This window comes from Neophocaena asiaeorientalis, unplaced genomic scaffold (assembly GCF_003031525.2).
Source record: "Neophocaena asiaeorientalis asiaeorientalis breed wild unplaced genomic scaffold, Neophocaena_asiaeorientalis_V1.1 scaffold689, whole genome shotgun sequence".
NCBI lineage: Eukaryota > Metazoa > Chordata > Mammalia > Artiodactyla > Phocoenidae > Neophocaena > Neophocaena asiaeorientalis.
This window is the reverse complement of record NW_020175666.1, coordinates 467,137-488,232: the sequence shown is the minus strand read 5'-3', so window position 1 is coordinate 488,232 and position 21,096 is coordinate 467,137. Positions and strand designations below refer to the sequence as shown.

At 46.8% G+C, this 21,096-nt stretch overlaps 1 protein-coding gene across 1 annotated transcript in view; it reads left to right on the top strand.

Moving 5' to 3' along the window:
- ALK (ALK receptor tyrosine kinase) overlaps positions 1-21,096 on the top strand; it is a 714,463-nt gene that overhangs the window by 639,276 nt on the left and 54,091 nt on the right. Inside the window, exons 11-12 of the mRNA XM_024731532.1 lie at positions 3,357-3,451; positions 3,622-3,750. Of these exons, the coding sequence (XP_024587300.1) occupies positions 3,357-3,451; positions 3,622-3,750 (224 nt within the window). The remainder of the gene's footprint in view (positions 1-3,356; positions 3,452-3,621; positions 3,751-21,096) is intronic.

The window sequence follows — 21,096 nt, the reverse complement described above, 5'->3', positions numbered from 1 at the left end:
CCCCCCCCACTTCCCAGCCTGACCCACCTTTGTCCCACCTGTCCCCTCCCTGCATCCTCCAGAGTCTGGAGCATTTGGGGGAGGGTTGGCAGCGTGGCCTCCTGGGTGGACACATGTTTACATCTGATTCGGCATCTGACTGAGTCTTCCCTGATTGTTACGAGTGTTCCTGACTCAAAATATGTGCAATTCCCAGTGTCAATCAAACTCTTTGAAACAGCAGCTGCCACTGCCATTGCCTTGCAGAGCACTTTAGAAACTCTTCTATTTAGAAACCATTCCAGCACCAGCTTGCATCATGCCATCCATGCTAAGAGGCCCAGTGGCTGGTTGAGAACTTTGCAGCTCTAATCTCTCAGTAATAAGAAGGAAGGCAAGAGAGGGGCAGGGGGAGCAGAGAGGGAAGGGGAGACATCCATTTAGGGGAAGAGTTAGGGGGAAACGGGTTTCGGCCCTCTCCCCCATGCTCGATAGGCACACAGGTGTAACTTACTTTCTCATGTTCCCCAGGCCCTCCCGGCAAGTACTCCCATGATGCAGCTCAGCACCGAACTCGGTGCCTGGCCTGGCCCCTTGGCCTATGGAGGACAGTCTAGGAGATGACGAGCCTGAGTGGTGAATTGGAAAGGTGGACGGAGGGCCCCTTACCCGCTGCTGTGCAGGAGTGTCGGGCAGATTCGCCTCCCTGATGTTCCACCGGGGAACGTGATTCTTTCTAGTCACCCTCTCCAAGTAGCTCTAAGTACCTGTTTTCTTGCTGCCTGGGAGCAGTCTCTCCCTAACCCTGGCAACTGCTGTAGAGAGAACGAGACAGCAATATTAGGGCGCTTGTTTGCCCCTTGAGAATCCCAGGTCTGGCTGTGCCTGGGGGTTACACAGGCCCCAGCTAGGAGTTCATCTGTAGACCATGTCCCCTGTGGAGATCCAGGAAAACCACACCTCTGACCTCGCCAAGACTCGTGGAGAAACCCAGTGCAGGTGTACTCCCCATCTCCGCAGCCTGGTGGAATTCTTCCTTCCTCTGAGCTCTCAGAGCATCTTACCGGCACCTCTCACGTGGTATCCACCTCCTTCTAACTGATTCTACACCGACATAGACACCCTTTGTCTCTCCACTGGTCAGCAAGCAACTGGAATGCAGCATCTTGTCTGATTTCTTTTAGAATCCCTTATAGGTCTGAAGTAGGACCCAATACACATACAGGAGAGGTGTACGTGAAACGAAAATCCTTTCAGGGGGTGCTTATCAAGGTCATCATGAAAGATGCCTCTCAGAGGCATGTGCCAGGTGCCAACAGCTGGCTGGACAAGTTGGGTGGGTTCGACCCCTCATGCACAGTCATCCAGCCCAGAACAGGATTTGGGGATTCTCCACTGGGTACTCTTCTTTCCAAGCCCAACCAACCACCAGCCCTCTGTACCGGTCTATCCTAATGGAAGCACGTGGGCCCCATCATGGGGAATATGGCCTGAAGGCGCCAGTGCGGTTGGCGTGAGTACAGCAGGTTCAGGCATTTCCTCTTCAGAATCAAACCAGGTTTGGGCCCCCTAATCGTGACTTTCAAATAAGAAGGATTATTTGTGATCGATCAGATTTCATAAGACAGGTAAAGGCATAGACAGATTTACGGAGTAGCTTGGTTAAGAATAATTGATCACAAACACACTATTTAGATAAAAATTTGATTTTGTTTTCAAGTCTTTCCCCCGCAAGAGGCAGTAATTCTTCTCTGGTCCCAGCGTTGAGCCCTTCTACGTGTGGATCAGAGGTCATCCGCTCACGGGCACGATGGGGGCTTCCGGCCTCTGTGGCAGTTCATGCACTGACTATAAAGCTTTGCTGCCCTCACTGCAAATCATAAGCAGACATCCTTTCTCCTCAGGTTTCTTTCCTTTGTGCCTTTCCTCCCTCTGCTAAGGCTGTTTCCTGTGTTTGCTCTGCTCTCTTTGCCCCGCCTTCTGCGTGCTGTTAATCTCCCACTCCTGCCAGCACTTCTGTGTTCTCTTGCTACCCCACACCGCCAACTCCACTGTCTGAGTTCCCCCTCCCCTTTTGTTTCACCAGCATTTTTGAACTATAATTTCGTCCCCCCAAAAACAACCCTTGTGTTGGTTTACGGTCAATACTGTTCTCCTTCCCAGGCAACCGCTAATCTGCTTTCAATCTCTATAGATTTGCCTCCTCTATACGTTTCATATAAATGGGAAAATGTAGATGAATAGTGTCGTGAGGCCTTTAATTACTGTCTGGCTTCTTTAACTTAGCGAATGGTTTTGAGGTCTATCCATTTTATAGCCTATAACCGTGCCCACTCTTTTACATTGGGGAGTAGCATTCCAGTGTATGGCCACCGCATACGTGGCTTATCCAGTCACCAGCTGGTGGGCATGGGTTGGCTCTCTTGATATTTTAACATCCACACCAGAGACTGTGCAATCCAAGGTCATGCTGGATTGACTTTCTGAAAGGTGGGAGAGGGTTGTTAAGTTCTCAGGAAACTCACTTTATAGCAGGACAGGGCTGGCTATCTGAAGTCTTCCAGGAGGATGACTTCCCAGGAAACAGATGAACCAAAGGTATTTTCTATTTATCCCACTCTAAAGCCTTCCCTGGCCACAGTCCCAGGACCTGATCCTCCAAGGCTGTGAAAGAGATAGAAGGAAACAGTACGTCATGGGTTTTCTGTTAACACTTACGGCCCCCTCTGTGTTGCTTACAAACACTCCCAGGGATCACACTCAAATCATTTAATATTTAACTATCAGTCGGGCACTGCAGAGACCAACCCCAGTCAGAACTGATACTGAACGAGACACGGGTTCCTCGAGATCCCCCTCTGTGTGAGGAGCTAACCTTTCAGTTGCTGGATAATGAGGAATCCAGGGGGCTCCAGGGACAGAGCCATGCTGCCTGAGGCAATCGACAAGCAGAGGACACACGGGGGACAGAGACGCTTTATCAGCTGGCACAGAAGCATCTCAATAGTTTAATAATGTCTTCAGCCCCGCCTGTGAGCACCAGCTGATACGAAGCCTAGCCCTTCTGCCCACCCTGCACACCCAGAACGCACAAGAGGTCTCCTCAGAGTAACTGGGAGTCCTGGTCTCAGGCCCCAAGCTCCAAATTCCATTAACCTACAGAGCAGTCCCTCAGAAAGGGAAGTGCCCTGTGCTGGAGAAGCAGGGAGATGTTGACTGCTCCCCCCTCGCCGCCTCCCTGAGATTAGATGAGGCTGATAACAGCTACAGTTGCAAGCCGGGTCATCAGTGCCCATTGGGATCGTGCTGGACGTTGAATCCAGGACATGACCCACCCGCGTAGTTTCTCACACCCACTCCTCTTCACACGCTTACAGGTTCTGGTTGCAGATCGTTGCCTGGTGGGAACAAGGATCCAGAGCCACCGTGGCTTTCAACAATATCTCCATCAGCCTGGACTGCTACCTCACCAGTGAGTGCACCCTGTCCCCAGCACTTGCCCCCAACCCGGGCTATCCTGGGCCTCACAATCCCTCCTAGACCCAAGCCCATGGTCTCTGCCACCTTACCCGGGGCGCGCTCATCTCCCTCCCTTAAACCGAACCTCACTTAACTCAGCCCGTGGGGTCTTCTCTGTTCTAGTTGGTGGGGAGGACAAGATGCCGCAGACTACGGCACCCAAGTCAAGAAATCTGTTTGAGGGAAACCCAGACAAGGAGGCAAAACCCTGGGAAAACACACCAAAAGAGAGCCCCATCTTTGACCCTACAGGTAAGGGTTCAACTCACATATCTGAGCAAAGTGATCTCACGTTGCAAAAGGTAGAAGAAAGATACGTGCTGTGATTGGGGTGGGGAGAGGTGTTTATAGAATAAAATAGTCGACCTTTAGAAAGAACATCACCTACACCCTGGCTGCTGGGCTCCAAGAGGAAGCTGTTCGGTCGTCCTATTCCCTGGGGAAACGGAGCTTCTGAAAGTTGTGCAAAGGAGTAAGTGTCCTCCACGGCTGGGAAGTACCCAGGCCCCGGCACAAACAGGGGAACCAAGCTGGTACCCTTCTCTCAACTCAGTCCTTCGAAACCACTCCCCATTTACTGAACAAGCAAACCTTCCATCGATTTCTTCTCCTCATAAAGAGGGCTGGGCCCAAGGCCAAGGTTATCTGTTGCTCAAAGGCAGACTAGCTCATTAGTGGTACAACCCCCCAAAGCTTCAGGTTCACCGCACTTCCCCAAAGCTTGGCTCCCTTCTGAAGCTGTTTAATTCAGCATCCCCTGTGCTGAAGGACTTCTCGTGGGGCCCTTGCTGCTTCAAACAGAGGCCTCTTCAGCCTCTGGCCCTAAACTGTGGGTGTGACTTCTCGTTAAGTTTTATTTGGGGCAATATGAGGATGATAGCCCAGGAGACAGCATTTCACGTAGCTCTGAGAGACTGCTCTGAAGAGGCAGGGGGGACAGTCAGTGTATATGTGATTTTGGTGAAGGGGGAGCACGTGCAGTGCAGCACACATTTTTGCAGAAGGTTGCTGCTAGTCTCATGAAGGTTACAGCTAGCCACAAGGAGCAGATATCAGCACGAAAGATTTTAGTGCTTTCTCTACATATAAGGAGATGCAAGGATTGGGCTCATAAAATATTCTCCTGTGGCTTCCCTGGTGGCGCAGTGGTTGGGAGTCCGCCTGCCGATGCAGGGGACACGGGTTCGTGCCCTGGTCCGGGAGGGTCCCACACGCCGCGGAGTGGCTGGGCCTGTGAGCCATGGCCGCTGAGCCTGCACGTACGGAGCCTGTGCTCCGCAACGGGAGAGGCCACAACAGTGAGAGAGCCGTGTACCGCAAAAAGAAAAAAAAAAAACATTCTCCTGAAAGTATCTATTTTAAGGCCTGTTCTGCCAGTGTTTCAGAGCACAGAGTGTCTCATTCCTGATCTACCCCCTGAACTCCTTTCAGGGTGGCTGCTGAAGGTCAGTGGTCACAGCAGCTTATGATTTGATCCTTGTAGAGGTAGATGCCAAGTGCCAATTTGTAGTTGACAAGCTTAACCTAACTCAGAGCTTCTACCCGGGAGAGGTCCCTGGAGAGGAAGGGAGGGCTGGGGGCAGAGGGAAGGGGAAGGAAAGCATAGTCAGTGAGCACACCTGACCCTGGGCTGGGGCATCTCACACATCTACTCCTCTAGTCCTCACTCTGGCCCAGGGCCCGCTGCTGTTATTAGAACTGCAGGGAGGAGAGCGATGATGGGGAAGAATGTAAACATCCCACAGCTGGTAGGAAACGGGGCCCAGACATAGCCCTGAAGTCTGCACTCTTCAGCCAGCTGAGCTACTTCGAGTATCTAATTCTCCTATCAGAGGTCAACGCTACAAACGGAAAAGAGCTGGGAGAGTGGCCCAGACGAGAGCCCCTGCATGATCAGTAAACAGATCTGCTCCCAGCCATCCCGACAAAGGACAGAAGAGGCTGGATAATAAGATTTTCTCCCCAAAGTTCAGCACTGTCAGTTTCTGCTGGGCTTGGAACAAGGGTGGCTGGTGGCATTTCCACTCTCCTCCCGGCAGGCTTTCGAGCAACTCCTAGAAATGCAAATGCCAGTTGGGTCTTCTGAAAACCGTCACTCACAAAGCTTCCAAATTTCTAAACACTCCTCACGTCCCCCAAGCCAGCCCTTCCCTCTGATGAGGGCCTGACCCTCTGGGTCTGGGGATTTCCTTGCACCCAGCCCACGGGGCAGAGCTGAGCCGCTGTAGCATCCAGGCAGGGAATAGCCTGTCCAGGTGCTTCACGGAACATGCTCGGAAGCCTCTGAGTCACTTTACCTAATCAGATGAAGAAACTGAGATAGAAATGGGGCAAGTATTAAGGCTGAGAAATTACGTTTGTCCGCTTTGCACATACAGTCACACTAACCATATGGACAGCAATCACAGGCTGCAGAGCTCACGCGCGCTCTCTCTCTCTCTCTCTCTCTCTCTCTCTCTCTCTCCCCCGCCCCGCCCCCCAGCAGTAATGACCACTAGGGGTGAGGAGGTGAATGCAGGCTCTGTCACCTTCTCTCTCTCTAAAAGCCCAGGTAAGGACAGGCAGGACCCTCCCCCGACCCTGGGCCAGATGACTCTGCCTCGGCTTCCTAACCCATCTCTCCTTCTCTTTCGAGCTTACATATTGTGTAGGAGGGCAGGATGGAATCACCTCAGTTTACATGCAAACAAGCCCAACCCACAGGTTTCCATAACTTGCAGAACCCTGGCATCGAGCCACAGTCTTGCCTTTGAGTTGGTTGGTGACAGTTTGTTTACTGTATTCTGAATACACGTCTTTGCCAAAGGTTGGTGGGGAGACAATTAAAAATATGTGGAAAAGAGCACTGGACCAGGAGTCAGAACTCCCGGCTGACCCACACTAGCAAGCTGTGGTCCTAAGACAGGTCTCACCTCTGTCCGGCCTTCCATCCCCTCGTCTGATGGCTGGGGCATGTCAGCAAACCCTCAGGTAACAGTTCGTGTTTGAGGGAATAACGCAAACACAGACAAAGGAGAGAAAACTGCTACTTTTGAAAATCAAGGTTGAAGTAGACAGTCTCCAGGTCCCTCACCATCCCCAGCTCCATGGTTCTAAGAGCTGAGGGGATATGGCATAAGGGAGCCAGAGCTCTCCTTGGCCCACTGCTAATGTGCCCAGAAGTGAGGGTGACACACTGTCCATTTCCACACACACTCCTACAGTTCGAGAACAGATGCCAATTCCAATGAGAAAGCTTTATGTGTTTCACATAAATTGATTGGGTCTATCTCTGCTAAACGCATTATCCATTCACCACAGAACAACTATTATTGTTAATAGAATTTGTAGCTAGAGCCATTATGCTCCAAGCACACCGTTCTGGGGATGACAGCATTATTGGAAGGCAGGCTTCACAGGGCCTGGCCTCGCTCACTCAGAACTGTCTTCTCACTCACTGGGGGTCTTTGTTTCCATCAGAGCCTTTCGCACCTGCAGGCCCAGCCAAGCTCATTTCAGCGGCATACCCCATTAGTGAAGATGTACCCAGTTCCTAAAGAAATACATGTGTCTCATCCAGTTCCAGAAAATCCTATCGTCTTTTCAGTTGTTGGCATTGCAGACAACCTCATGCCAGGTTGGAGGTACAGAGGCGGCTGGCATCCCTGCTTTAGCCGTGGCTCTTTACTGTGTGCCAGTTTTGAAGGCAGGAGGCCCCCAAAGCATTGGGAGGACAGGCAACAAGTAAAGGTAGAAGCCCCAGTCACTCCAGGGGGACCTCAGAATAGACTCCTAAGTTCATTGTATCATTAACAGCTTCTTCCAGAAATAACCAGTGACGAACTGGGACTGCATGAATGCAGCAGCGAGCAGGTCGGCTGTTGGGGACCTAGATCTGGCCCAGGGTTTCTCTGTGTCATCACGTCATCTGCTTCTGGTTACCTGGCTGGGGGAGGGAGGACCCACAAGCGCTCCTGGTTAAAATGCTGGTTCCTGGGCCCCACGGACCTGTGTAATCTTAATGTCTGAGAATGAGAGGTCAAGCTCTGCCTTTTTAACAAACTCACAAGGAAAACCTGGTTTGAAACAGAGTTTAGGAACCCCAGGCTGCAGCCCGACCTCCTCGATGCAGATGGGCGTGGACCTTGGGATGGAGAGGAGGCAGGCTCGAGGCCACACAGCACCCTCCAAGGGTTCAGCTCTCAGACAGTAAAGGCCTCGCCTCATGCGTCTCCTCTTTACACAACAAGAATAACCACTATCACTGAGCACCGCCATGTGCTGGGCTCTTTCACATGCATTATCTCATTTGCTCGTACTATAATATTACCCTCCATTTACAGATGAGGAACTTGAGGCCCACAGAGAGGAAGTAACTTGCTCTAAGTTATACAAGTTGTGTAAAAGGTTAAAATCACATGCAAAGTAAGGTTTTCTAAGTCAAATAACATTTGGAAGGGCAAAGTTTCCTTCAAGAAACCTTAAAGGAATCCCACTGTTGAATGGGTCTTCTAGAGGAATCTCTCTTTGAAAAACCCTGAACTGAAAATGTCAGTTTTTGCTTAAACAGAGCACATAGGCATCTTCACTAACATTCAAAACAGCACACCAGGCGTACAATGCACCTCCGCACATGTAAGAAAGCTGATCATTGCAGCTAATTTGCGTCTCTCCGTGCACCCCAGCCTTCGTGGGTGCACGTGAAAGGCACTTCTGTCGGCACCCGTTCAACTGCGGGGAGCCCCTCTTTGAGAGCTGCGCCGGCACGGGGCTGTAGATATAATCCTTGGCACCCGTTCGGGCACTGGCCGTTTCCCTGCTCAGCTGGCCTGCTGTTTAACCATGTGCTGCGCGTTCTCTCTTATCCACTGATTTTAGATTATCACCTATTTATAGCCAGAGTACTAGTGATAACGCATGAAGCACCAGCTCTAACAAGGCTCGTGGGCCCCCAGTCACTGCGGCAGGCTCGGCGCCCTCCAATTAGGACGTCACTCTTCGTTTGGGTGCAGATCCCTTCCCCAGGAGCTAGCGCGGCTGTGCTCCAGGGAGAGAGGTAGCTTGGAACTAATTCGTGACTCACAATCCCCGTTATTCATGTTAACAAGTCCCTCCCAGAGCAAGAGGCTTTGCAAGCTGGGGAGCCAGTCAGCATTCCCAGGAGGTGGCCGACACCAAGGCCCAGGGGCTGCTTGGTGGCCGAGGGAGAGACAGCACTTCTGCAGGGACCCGGTGATGGTGACAGGGAGGAACTGAAGGCTGGATAAGAAGCCACACTCCCTGAGCAGAGCACTCACTGGCAGCAGAGCTTCATGGGTTTGCAGACGGCCCCCTTCCCTCTGCACGCCCGTCTCCAGCTATTAAGCACACTCGGCGTCTCTTATGTGATCCTTACAGACTCTCCCCACCAGTTCCCCAGGAGAGACATCACGGTCCAGCTCCCAGCCCTGCCACCTACTTAAAGCCACTCACTTCTCCTTTCTGTGCCTTTGTTTCCTCACATCCAGAAAAATGGCGCTTAGATTGTTAGGGCTTCCATCTCATAGGTTTGAGGAAAGGATCACATAAGTGAATCGGTGTCAAGGGCTTAGAGAGGTGCTTGACCCAAAGTGAGCTACATGAGCTGTCGTTATTTTCCCCATTTTAGAATTGGGGAGACAGAATCAGAAAGGTTATGCGGCTTACCTCACCAATCAGCTGCAGAGCCAGGGTTCCCACTCAAGCCGGCTCACCCCAAAGTCTTCCCGCTCTAGCCCCACGCCCGCTAGGAACAATCCCAGATACCACCCAGCTGCTGACCGCGGTTAGGGAGAAGCTCTTGCTACATCCAGACTGGCTACATCCATCTTCTCCTTCCATGAGGAGATTCAGCTCAGCATTCAACACAGAAAACCTCATTGCTTTCTAGTTAATGTGTTCACAATTCCCTGAATCTCTCTCCTAGAAAAAAAAAAAAAATCACATCGAGCCGAGTTTAATTTAACAGGCCTGTGCTGGAGCCTGCTCCGTGCCCTGTCCTGTGCTGGGTGCCCCAGCCTGCAGCTGGGAACAAGCCAAAGTGCCCCTCATGGAAAATGTACCAGCCAGAGCGGGGCCCACATAAGCCTGACATGAAGCCACTGTTACCCCAGTACAAGGGAGTCTCTGCATCCCTTTTCAGGTGTCCAATTCTGATCACAGCTGGAATTAGGACAGGGGCCCCCACTCCCCGGCTCTGCCTTTATCCTGCCCTGGATGGTGAAAGGGTCTCCATCCAAGACTGGCGCATTGCAAATTATGCTGAACTGATCATCATTTTTGAAAAGAAATCCAGTGTCCTTTGAGAAAGCAAGGAATCAGCAGTGTACTTCATAACTGCCCGAGCCTGGGCCCCACTGGAAAAATAGCGCAGCAGCATCCAGCTCTGGCAGACTCAAAAACGCTTCACGAACCTCCAGTCTAATACGACGTGCTGGTTGGCATTATGGCGAAGCTGCAGACAAAATGCCTTCACACCATGCCGTGGTTCCTCTCAGTAGCAGAGAGGACCCATTGCCTTTCTCTCTCCTGGCTGGCCTGAGAAAACATGTTGTTTTTCCCATTTGTTTTAGTGAAAGATTACATAAGTGAGAGACAATAAATGACCTGGGATCTCTGAGCTCAGCACGCCTTGATTAAGATCATTTAGCTCCAAGACTAACAGGACGCAAAGGCCCCTCCATCAGTGCAGGTGCGTTAAGCACTTGTTATTTGGGAAGTCTGCTTTTAATTATCGTCCTTCTCTCAGACTTGCTTGTTCTGCCTGCAAAATAACCCTGCATCCCCTTGGAGCCTACTCAGCTCTTTGCTTGTTACAGCAAAGCTTCAGTGATCCTGGACAGAGAGGTGTTTTAAAATTTATCTGGATCCAGAGCTGGACAGTGGAACTAGGGGGAGAAAGGCTGAAATGCTAACTCTAGATCCCAAAAGGCGGTTCCTCCCTGCTTGCCCCTACATTGCCAAGAGGAAAAGGAACAAGAGGTGGAATCACCTTAGCCATCACTGAGTCAGGGAGAAGAGAGAGGGCACAGGGAATAAATGGGCCCACCAGCGCCCTCCACACTGGGTGCTTACCAAGAAGATGAGGCCAAAGAAAGCATTGGCTTCTGAGGAGGGCTTTGGGGTATACAGATAGGTATCTATTGCTTTGTAATGAACTACCATAAAAATATAGTGGCTTAAAACAACACACATTTGTTATATCAGTTTCTGTGGGTCAAGAAACCAGGCACAGCTTAGCTGGGTCCTCTGCTTCATAGTTTCTCATAAGCTTGCATAAGACGTTAGCCAGGGCTGGGTCTCATCTGAAAGCTCAATTGGGGAATGAATTACTCCCAAGCTCACATGGTTGTTGGCAATTCCTGGAGGAGCTAATGATGAGAAAGAGAAAGAGAGACAGAGACAGAGAAATAGGGAGTCTACTAGCAAGATGGAAGTTACAATCTTATGTAACATAGTCATGAATATAACATCCTGTCACCTTTGTCACATTCTGTCGGTTAGAAGCAACTCACAGGTCTCGCCCACACTCAAAGGGAAGGGATTATGCAAGGGTGTGGCTACCAGGAGGTAGAGATCACTGGGGCCACCTGACAGCCTACCTGCAGTGGCTTTTGTGTGTCAACCAATCACCGGGAAGCTTTGAGAGCTCATTGTGGATTCTGATGGGCAGAATTCCTGGCAGCAATCTCAAGCCTCTCTGTTCAATATTCCACAGACACTTAAATATTCACTAAGTACCTACTGAGTGCCAGTCCATAGCAGAATGGAAAATGGATCAACAAAGAATTCTAGAGACCGTGGTTCCAGCTGCGGGACTTCAGGAGAGCCAAACATTCTGAGCCCCAGTTTTTTCTTTATTCATAAAGTAGTGATAATAATTACCTGCCACAGTTCTTTTTCAGAGCTGGCTATTGTAGTGAGCAAATGAGATCATTTGCTTTGAAAGGTACAAAAGAATATGCTAATATAAAATGTGTGATATTATTATTAACATTATTAAACTACATAACAGAAAAGACTAAGCCAGATCACTTGTCCCTCATATGTTGCCTTCTATACACTTTCAGTGTATTTATAATCCCCCTCCTCCACCTATGAGCTGTGCACTCTTTTATTTGTATATAAGTATGTGTTCTGGGCACTCCTTAATTTTTTTGCGAAAGTTTCAAGCACATTCTAGTTTTTGCCCTCTTAAAGCTAACTGTCTTAAGAAAAAAGGGGGCAGTATTTTGCATGTTGGGTCCTTTTGTTCAATCAATTCCCCCAACCCAGCTGATCATCAATTTGTAGGTTAAACCCGCAAACTCCACTTGGGGGACATATGTGACTTGAGTAAGGACCCTCCTCCACCTATGAGCTGTGCACTCTTTTATTTGTATATAAGTATGTGTTCTGGGCACTCCTTAATTTTTTTGCGAAAGTTTCAAGCACATTCTAGTTTTTGCCCTCTTAAAGCTAACTGTCTTAAGAAAAAAGGGGGCAGTATTTTGCATGTTGGGTCCTTTTGTTCAATCAATTCCCCCAACCCAGCTGATCATCAATTTGTAGGTTAAACCCGCAAACTCCACTTGGGGGACATATGTGACTTGAGTAAGGACATAGAAGATTGCCCCCCGAAAGGCCCACCCATCAGTATAAATTGAAAGAGTGTTTCTAGTCTTTTAAAGCTTGTCAAGATCTCAGAAATAATGGGGACTTCAGGACTTTCTCCGGGGACAGCTTTTCAAACAAGTCCCAGGTGGTTGGATCTGAGAGGCCTGATTTGGTTTTTATAGTGAGTATTGACATTACTTCATGATAATGTGAGAGTATATTTTATTCTTTTCATTGTTATTTTTTATTGAGTGACTGACAGACTCAATGATCCAGTTCTGGGATTAATGTTCACAAGTAAGGAGAACAAGGTACAGCTTGGGCTTCTTCAGCAACCCAGCTGAAAGTCAGAAAAACTCCTGGGCCTCAGAAGAGCTCCCTGAAAAAGAGGAGTATTTCTTTTCCTTCACCCAGATTTATGACTTGGAGCCTACTAGCTAGTCCATTCAGTCTATCAGCTGATCGGCTCCCTCAACCATGGGGCCAGGGGCGTGTCCACACTGCTAAGGAGCAGTGTGTTTCCTTAGAGACACTGCAGGGCTCCCTGCCTCTCAGTTATGTGGGTGTGGGTGTGCGAGTGTGAGTGTGTGCTGGTGTGTGTGTGAGTGTGTGAAGGTGTGTGCCGGCTCCTTGGGAGCCTACCCCCTCTCTGCTGTGCAGTCACGAGTAAGACAAAATTTGCCTTTCGACACATCCATTTGTACCACCAGAACGCCTCTGGTCCACTCCATCCTGTGATGTTCTAACCCTAATACAAGAACTCCAAAGGGTCAAAGGTGCTTCCTCTGAAGCATGCACAGTACCCGCAGCATGTGTGAGCTCCCTCTTCTAACCCCTCAGGTGGGTTTGGCGGCTGGCGTTTGGCCTACTCTCTTTTTTCTATTTTTTTTTCTTGGTTTTTTTTTTGTTTTGTTTTTCATTTAACAAAGGTTTATTAACTATTTTCTGTGTGACTGGCACTGTTTTAGGTCCTGGAGACAAACAGTGAACAAAATTGGCTAAGCTTCACTCTTGTAAAGTTTGCACACTAGAGGGAAAAACAGGAAACAAGTGTACAGATGATATAGTTTCAGATAGTGATGTGTTATGAAGAAAATAAAGCAAGTTAAGGGGACAGAGATGACAGTGGCAGAGCATGTGTGCTATAACGATGGGTGTTAAGGGAGAAAACTCAAGGTTTCGTCAGGTGTGCCTCAGAGCAGAACCGGGATAATACTATTTGTTACTATCGTCAAGACCCCACTTTTTACTCCTGGGCTGGCGTGGCCTGGGGAACCTCTGAGGCCCCTCTACAACGTAACTACTGCTCTCATAAACTCTAGAGGCCTTGACCATGAAGTGTGTGGACACAGAACAGAGCGTGGTAGAGAAGGGGGAGCACACCTGGGCTGAGCAGGCTGGGCCGAGGGAGTGTCCCAGACACCTGCTCTCCTCCAAGGAAGGCAGGCTGAAGGCCACACACAGTTTCTAAAGAAGCATTGGAAACCCGGTCCCAATCCAGTCTGGCATTGCTGTTGGAGCGAGAACAGCAGGACTCTCTGGTCAGTGGTATTTTCTTTGCCAGTTGGGAGGAGATCTGTATTCTAGGAAGGCTCCATCCACATTACGTCTGATGCAGCCAATGTCCAGCAGCCCAAGGAAGTGTCCAGTCCAATAACAAAAATTACTATATAGATGACTGCTGATGTTGGTTCGGTGGCCCTATACATGACTAGTCTCATTAGTTCAATGCCTGATGATGTCAAGACTCACATCTCTGTGATCTTTTTTTTTTTGGCGGTACACGGGCCTCTCACTGTTGTGGCCTCTTCCGTTGCAGAGCACAGGCTCCGTACGCGCAGGCTCAGCGGCCATGGCTCACGGGCCCAGCCGCTCTGCGGCACGTGGGATCTTCCCAGACCGGGGCACGAACCCATGTCCCCTGCATCGGCAGGCAGACTCTCAACCACTGCGCCACCAGGGAAGCCCCTCTCTGTGATCTTTTTGGCCTTTTCCTCATGCTTGTTGCCTCATGGCCACTGCATCTCCAGGCACCATGACTGCCCTCAAGCAGGAATAAGAGAGACTTGCCTCTTCCCTTCTCTTCTCTAGTATAACATAGTTTGTCTTCTGTCTTTGGTCCACCATTTGGTCCTACTTGCTCCCCCACTACTTCCCTTTCTGCCCTGGACATTTGGATTCCCCCCTTTTCACGTGTCCCTGTTCTCCAATTCATCTTAGAAGGTCCGGGACCCTGACCCAGGAGTCAGGACATTTGTTCTTCTAGCTCCTAAGCACTTGGCCACTTGGGCTGCCTGCACCTCCATCTGCCCATCTGTCAGAGGTGTTACAGTCCCAAGGCCTTGTAAGGATTTCACCCTTCATGATTTAGAACCAAACAATAAGCAAGAACTAGTAAGAATAAAGCAGTGAGGGGTGCTGGCCTCCCACACTGTTGCCTCTCTCCCAGGAGCCACTGGACCTTACAACAGGAGGTACCAGACCAGGGTTTTCTCTGCCAGGTCTGTGGACAAGAGCAGATGAGGGCAGAAATCAATGACCCTTCAGGCCTGAGTGTGGCAAGGCTGGTATTTGAACCACTGCTACTTGCCACTTAAGCCTCAGAACCAAATCCATTACGTGTGACCCCCAGATGGGTGAGTCTGCAGCACCCGTCTCAATGTCAAATACTTTATTAACACAACTCTGGCCTGAAGCCAACTTGGGAATAACCAAATTAGCCCTGAGGCCTCCCTTAACTTAATTTTTACAGCTCTGCTTTCAGGATAGTGTCTTTCCTGTGACCTTTGCGCTCTCACGTGTTACTCACTCTCCCTCAGGGAGCAGGGGGTGGCTGAGAACACAACACAGACGCCATCACAGGAGCCATTAAAAACTGCCTCAGATTGCCAGGCGTCGGAGCTGTTTAGGGTAATTCAGTCCTGAAAGCAGCTTTTATCTCAACAGCCCAGATTTGCTGCCCTATTGATGGGGAGCCGGCTTGCTCAGAGGTTCCTCTTCGCGAAGGGATGTCTGCCTCCCAGCAGAGAGGGATGTGGGCCTCTGGTCTTTGTTCCCCAGGAGACCTCAGCTTTTACAGGCATCCTGCCCATCTAGAGGAACTGCGTGAGGGTCTAGGGAGACAAAGATGTAAAAGTGAAGAAGAGATTATATGTGTGAGCACGTCTGGTACAAAAGACAGAGCTGGTATTATTATTGTTACCCCCTCCTAACTTCTCATCATCAAAATAGAACAAGAGAGAAATGACCAGAAAGCTACGCACGAGTAAACGAGGTGTGTGTGTGTGTGTGTGTGTGTGTAGATGCAAACAAATTCAGTCTGAGAAACAAAGTAGAACAACAAGGAAAATTCATCAACTGAAAACTGTTGTAGAAAGAGTAAATGTGATGTTCCCCTTCTCACTTAGTCTCTGTAACCGCAGGCCATTTCTTTAACTTTTCTACATGGTTGCCTATCTTATGAGGTAAACGTAACAGTTCTCCCCCTTCCCTATCTACTGACCTAACATGGTTTTAAGAAAGTAAACTAACTGGAGGATGGAGGTGCACCATCCATGTACTGTAATTAAGTACATTGAAATTGAGGGACTAAAGATTCCCAGTCTTGTTGGTTCAGAATCACAGCAGCATCCTTTTATCTGAGGATAGAAGATACTTCTAGTACCTTCCACCATCCACCAAATATAAGTACCAAAATATAAATACATTCCAAAACTCAGAAATAAAGGTTTTTTGTAGCTAGCTGCCCCTCAGTCTGATGCACAGAGAGGTATAGGGCCCTTCTCATGCCCTCACCCAACATTAGGTACCAAATAAGGTTAATCAGAGAGCATGCTGAACCACTGAGAAAGCATATCCGACAGTAGAGAGAGAGGACAGTGAGTTAATATAAAATATTTATATCTGCAGCCATTTAGTAAAGGGTCAAATAGCCCTAAACAACTTAAGTCCAAGTGGCACTATCAAGAGGAAGTTAAATTGTACTTAGTGGGCTGTATCCAAAAAAAGGGCAGAATATGGTGTAACAGCAAGTTCTAGGCCATGGTCAGTGGGGATATCCCTGAGGTGAAGTCTGAAAAACCCTGCAGTCTCAGGCGTAGAAATACAGGTGAGGAGCCTGACCACAGAGGTGGTATAAAGGAGCTAATCATAGCAGATGATGTCAAGTGATTCCTAAATTTTAAAAAATGTTAAGGATTCTGGAAAGATGGCAGTGACGCCAGTAACAGCATAGTTTTTTTGTTTTTTTATCTCTCTGAATCCCTATGCAAAAATCAAGGAAACGTGTATCAAAACTGAAAACCCATGTATATTTACAACAAAAAATTTTTTGCAAATATATTCCCCTCCAACCCCAAAATACAAGTGAGTGAAGACAGAGCACCAACAACCATAAGACCTGCATAGTATCAACATCTGAACAAGGGAAAGAGAAGAAAGGCTATCTTACAAACCTGAGAACAGGAGAACCCCCAAATAGCTGACAGGTATTTGCTAGAAATGACAGACAATCTGAAAATAGCTACTGAAACTAGGAGAGTTCTTCCCCAGCCCAGTGGTGTGTGAAAGCAAGGGGCCTTTGGTAAGATCTGAAGGAGCTAGAAGAGTCTGGCCACTGAGCATCCTTTCCGGGAAATGACCCGCACTGAGAAGAACTTTCTAGGACTGGTATCAATATTGACTAGGATAGGGATAATAGAGACCACAAAAAGAGAAGATATCCAGATTCAAGTGGGGAAAGAAATAGAGCCAGAAACGTCAGAAAGCAAACTGCCATAGTTTTTAACACTATATGAAAATTAAAAAAGAGTAAAGGGAGCTGTGTAAAGTTAGAAAAGCTCCTGAATCCTAAAAGTTGTAGCAAATTAATTTTATGTTAAAATGCATAAGTATCAAGATCGAACCCCATCCAAATTACAATAAGAATTTTAAAAGAGCAGAGAGGACAGAATAACCTCCCTACAGAAAAATGAAAGCATACCAGAAAGACAGGCCCGCAGAGGAGATGACAATTGTAAGCTATTTCAAAATGAGTTAACAGACAAGAAAGCAATGAAAATAACATAAATCATTATTATAAAAATCAGAAGCTAGATGGTAGAACTCTCTAAAGAATTTGAAATAAAAGGAAAAAATAATTTCAGAAATGAAGACTAAATTAGAAGGTATGCAAAAGCAAATAAACAACAGTTAATGCCTTATGAGAAATAGAAGGTGAAAAGAGAAACTTTTTTAAAATCAAAAAGATGATACACATCAAAGAGAGGCAAAGAAGATCGAACACACAGATAACAAGAGTGCCTGAAAAAAGAAAACCAAAGAAGGGAGACAAAGCAAATGTTTAAAGCTATAATTCAAGAAAAATGTTCTTATTGAAACTACTTATTAAAAGAGCGTATCTGTATATCTGAGAATACTGACTCATATTGAGCAATACCAAAGTATCAGTATATTATAGTAGAATTGCTGTACCTTAAGGAAAAAAAAATACTGTGGGCGCCTAAGCAAAAACAGCTAATGATTTATTAGAGAATGAAATCTGGGTTATCATCAGAGTTTTTGACAGCAATACTTTATACCAGAAGAAAATGGAGTAATACATTTAATATACTCAAAAGGAAAAAATATTATCAACATTCAGGAACTCAAGGAATATTGCTCCTATGAGCCCCTCCTAAGGAATCTACTTGAAAACAAACTTCAAACAACCAAAGTGACTAAAGATATATCCACGTGATTGATATGGGCATTAAGCATACACTACTTACAGACCAACTAAAGGTTAAAGAGGAAAGAGTAGTATATGTAATGGCAATGTGCTCAAACAATGTAGATAATGTTCAACTTCAAGAAATTTTAGGAGAATAGAGAGCACATATACCCAAAAAAATGTTTTTACAGATCTCAGTTTTTCTATTGATTGTGGTATTGTTACTCTGATACTATTGTGTGTATAATGGAGGATAAAGTGAATGAGTAATTATAGAATATTCTAATTCCATTATCACCTTTGTTCTTGAAGACCAAGACTCTCAGTGTGGAAAAAGAAATACAGATGTAATATAGAAGAGGATAAATTAAAAACCCTGTCGTCCTGAATTTGATTTGGAACTGTCAGTGTGAACTCATGGCTGTTTTGTCATATAAATGTGTGTGTGTGTGTGTGTGTGTGTGTGTGTGTGTGTGTGTGTGTGTGTGCGTGCGTATTTATACTGATATACATATGCATACAACATGTATATTTCCTAGCTCTGTCCACTAAAGAAGCCTAGAAACAATCACCAACCCAGTAGCAATAAGTGTCTATAGCACCCAGATTTTATACTTAAAAAACCTTTTTTCACTAAAAGAAACCAAAGCTTTTGAAAAAATGGCTGAGTCCAGGTCTGCGGAAGGAACATTTCATCATACCAGATAGCAAGGAAGCAAAAGAACTCAGGAAGCTACCACTGACCAAAAATGTGACAATTTGAGCTTCTAAGGAATAATAATTATGATTAATTAAAACTCAAAATATGTTTAAATTCATGTATTCATAATGATATGCAAACAACTAATTAGTCAACTTCAGAGGATGACACAGGACCAATTCATTACCTTGAACACTGCAAATAAGGAGAAGGAATTGAGCATTTATCCTGCCTTTCCTATATGAACTATACCACTGGGTAACAACATAGTAGGTGAGAGGAAGCATCTCTTTATAAATATATGTCAACTAATAAATAAGGGGAAAAGTATATAATTTGAATATCATTATTTTGCAACTCCCAATAAATAAACGAACCTAGGCATTAAGCTTCAACAACTGTTAACATCAAAAAAAGACAGCAATAATCAGACCTTGATCTTGTATCTAGAAGGGGATGCTACTCCATTGTTTAAAGAGTTGAAATATTTTAACCTCACAATGGCAACGATATGTATATTGCTTTCATTTTGCCCTAATAAGGAGAACAACTTATTAATTTTCACCATGTACTCACAAGAAGGGCTACTTTCTCCAATTTATAATAAAGAATAGTGTCATATACATTTATGGATGGTGAATGATTATATTTACTTGGATTTTTGGTCATTATTTTGCTTAACAAGATCTACAGTGGCCATCAAAATGGTTCAATATGCCACAGCTCCCATGAAGTTCAGCTCAGTCAACAGATATGGATAAAATTGAGCTCCATGGATCAGAATAAAAATGGTATGTAAGATCCACGAGAGCCATTGAGCACTCTTCTGTGGCACAACCAGGGAGGCCTTTGATGAGAGGCAGACCCTTATTGTGATTAATAATGGTAGTTGAGAACTTATTTTCCTTTGTATCACGTTTTATTTCTTTGCATTCAGTTGAGCAGATAAGATGGCTTAGCAACAGAAAGTAAACCAGCACGGTCACTACCTAGCCTATTTTTTTAACATTGTGCTGTGTATTACTAATTGATTTGTTTCTTCTTGGAGGGGGCTGCAATATACTTAAAATGAAACCCAGTGCTTAATGGATTTTTCTTTCCTCAGCTGTCTGTAACCAATCAGTATTTTGATGTTTGTGGGTTCTTTATACAATATAGCTGTGAGTATTAAACTAGGTTTCCAGTGGGTGGTATAATTAAGAACAAGATAAAGCAGTTCTTGTCTTTTCTCTCTCGTAAATGAGTTTTAATACAATAGTTGTTTTTTTGTTTGTTTTTTAAGTAAGAGAAGAGGAAAGAGCTGGGTTTCCTCCCTCACCTGCTCCCAATCCAGGCTCCTCCTTGGGGGCCATTTAATCCTCCTACAGCTCCACAGAGCCTCAGGGATCAGTGTAGACTCTCAGCTGGGGAAATGTGAGGACCCTTGAACTCTCAGATTGGCAACTTGGCGTCAAGCTCACCTCACTGCTGGTCTCACTGTGACCTTGATCTTCTCTTTAAAAACCAAGATTTTCCCTTGTTGCTTATTACCCAGTCCCTCTCATATGTCTGCTTGCTGATCCTGTAAACATTCCAGTTACCAGATTCCGTTTTGACACCCCCTGGCTCCCCGTGGCCTCTCGGGGGGCCAGAGTCCTGACACTGAGCACCTGTTTTCCCTGGTTTGCGCCCATGACCCCCTAAAGTACACCCTCTGCTAGGCTAAGCTACTGTGGGACTTTCTGAGGCTGAGGGTCTACCTACCACATACCCTGACCAGACTCCTCTCCCCTCATGGTGGCCTGCCTACTCTCTGGTCCTGAGAAAACTTGGTCGGGTTTAACTGAGCTCTGGGCTCATAGATTTAAAAAGGGGGAAAAAAAAAAAAAACAGACTTGCAGAAAGGTTCCATGAGGATTTCATGGTGACTGTAGCACCTTTTCAAGTCTTGAACTTAAACTCAGAAGATCTGTGTTTAACTCCTAGCTTGACTGATTATCCACTCTGTTTACAGCAGGCTGGCTCTCCTGGAAAAGTTGTCACATAATGCAAATATTGTCCTCCCTCCACCGTGGCCCCAAACTAGTATCTACTAATCTGAATCTTCAGGGCCCTGGAATCTGTATTTTTAAAGGTCCTTAGGTGGTTTGGGAACCACTGAATTCAGATATCTCCAAGGTCCCATCTTGCTGTGGCATTCTGTGATGTCTATGAGATTCCAAACAGAATGAGCAAAGAGAACCGACAGGATGAAGCTTTAGTAAGACAAGCCCCCACACATCAGAAGCAGGACAGCCCTTCACAATGGGCAATAAACTCAGAGAATCCATACCCCCAAGAAGTGCTGCTGGTGGGACACAGAAATTAATTCCAAACAACTTTGGGCAGATTTATGAGAGACAGAGCCATCCAAGGGAGCAGGGAGGACCACCATGCCTCGAAGACTGTGGGGGCAACAGAATTCCAGCTGAGTGAATCATGGGTTTGACCTGGGATGGCAAATCCTCTATTCCCATGGAATCTACTTTAGAAAGAATTCCCGCTCTGGACCTCTCCATCAGCAGTTGCTGAAAATGAAAACAGAATTTTGTGCATAGAAACCACCTGAGACTAATAT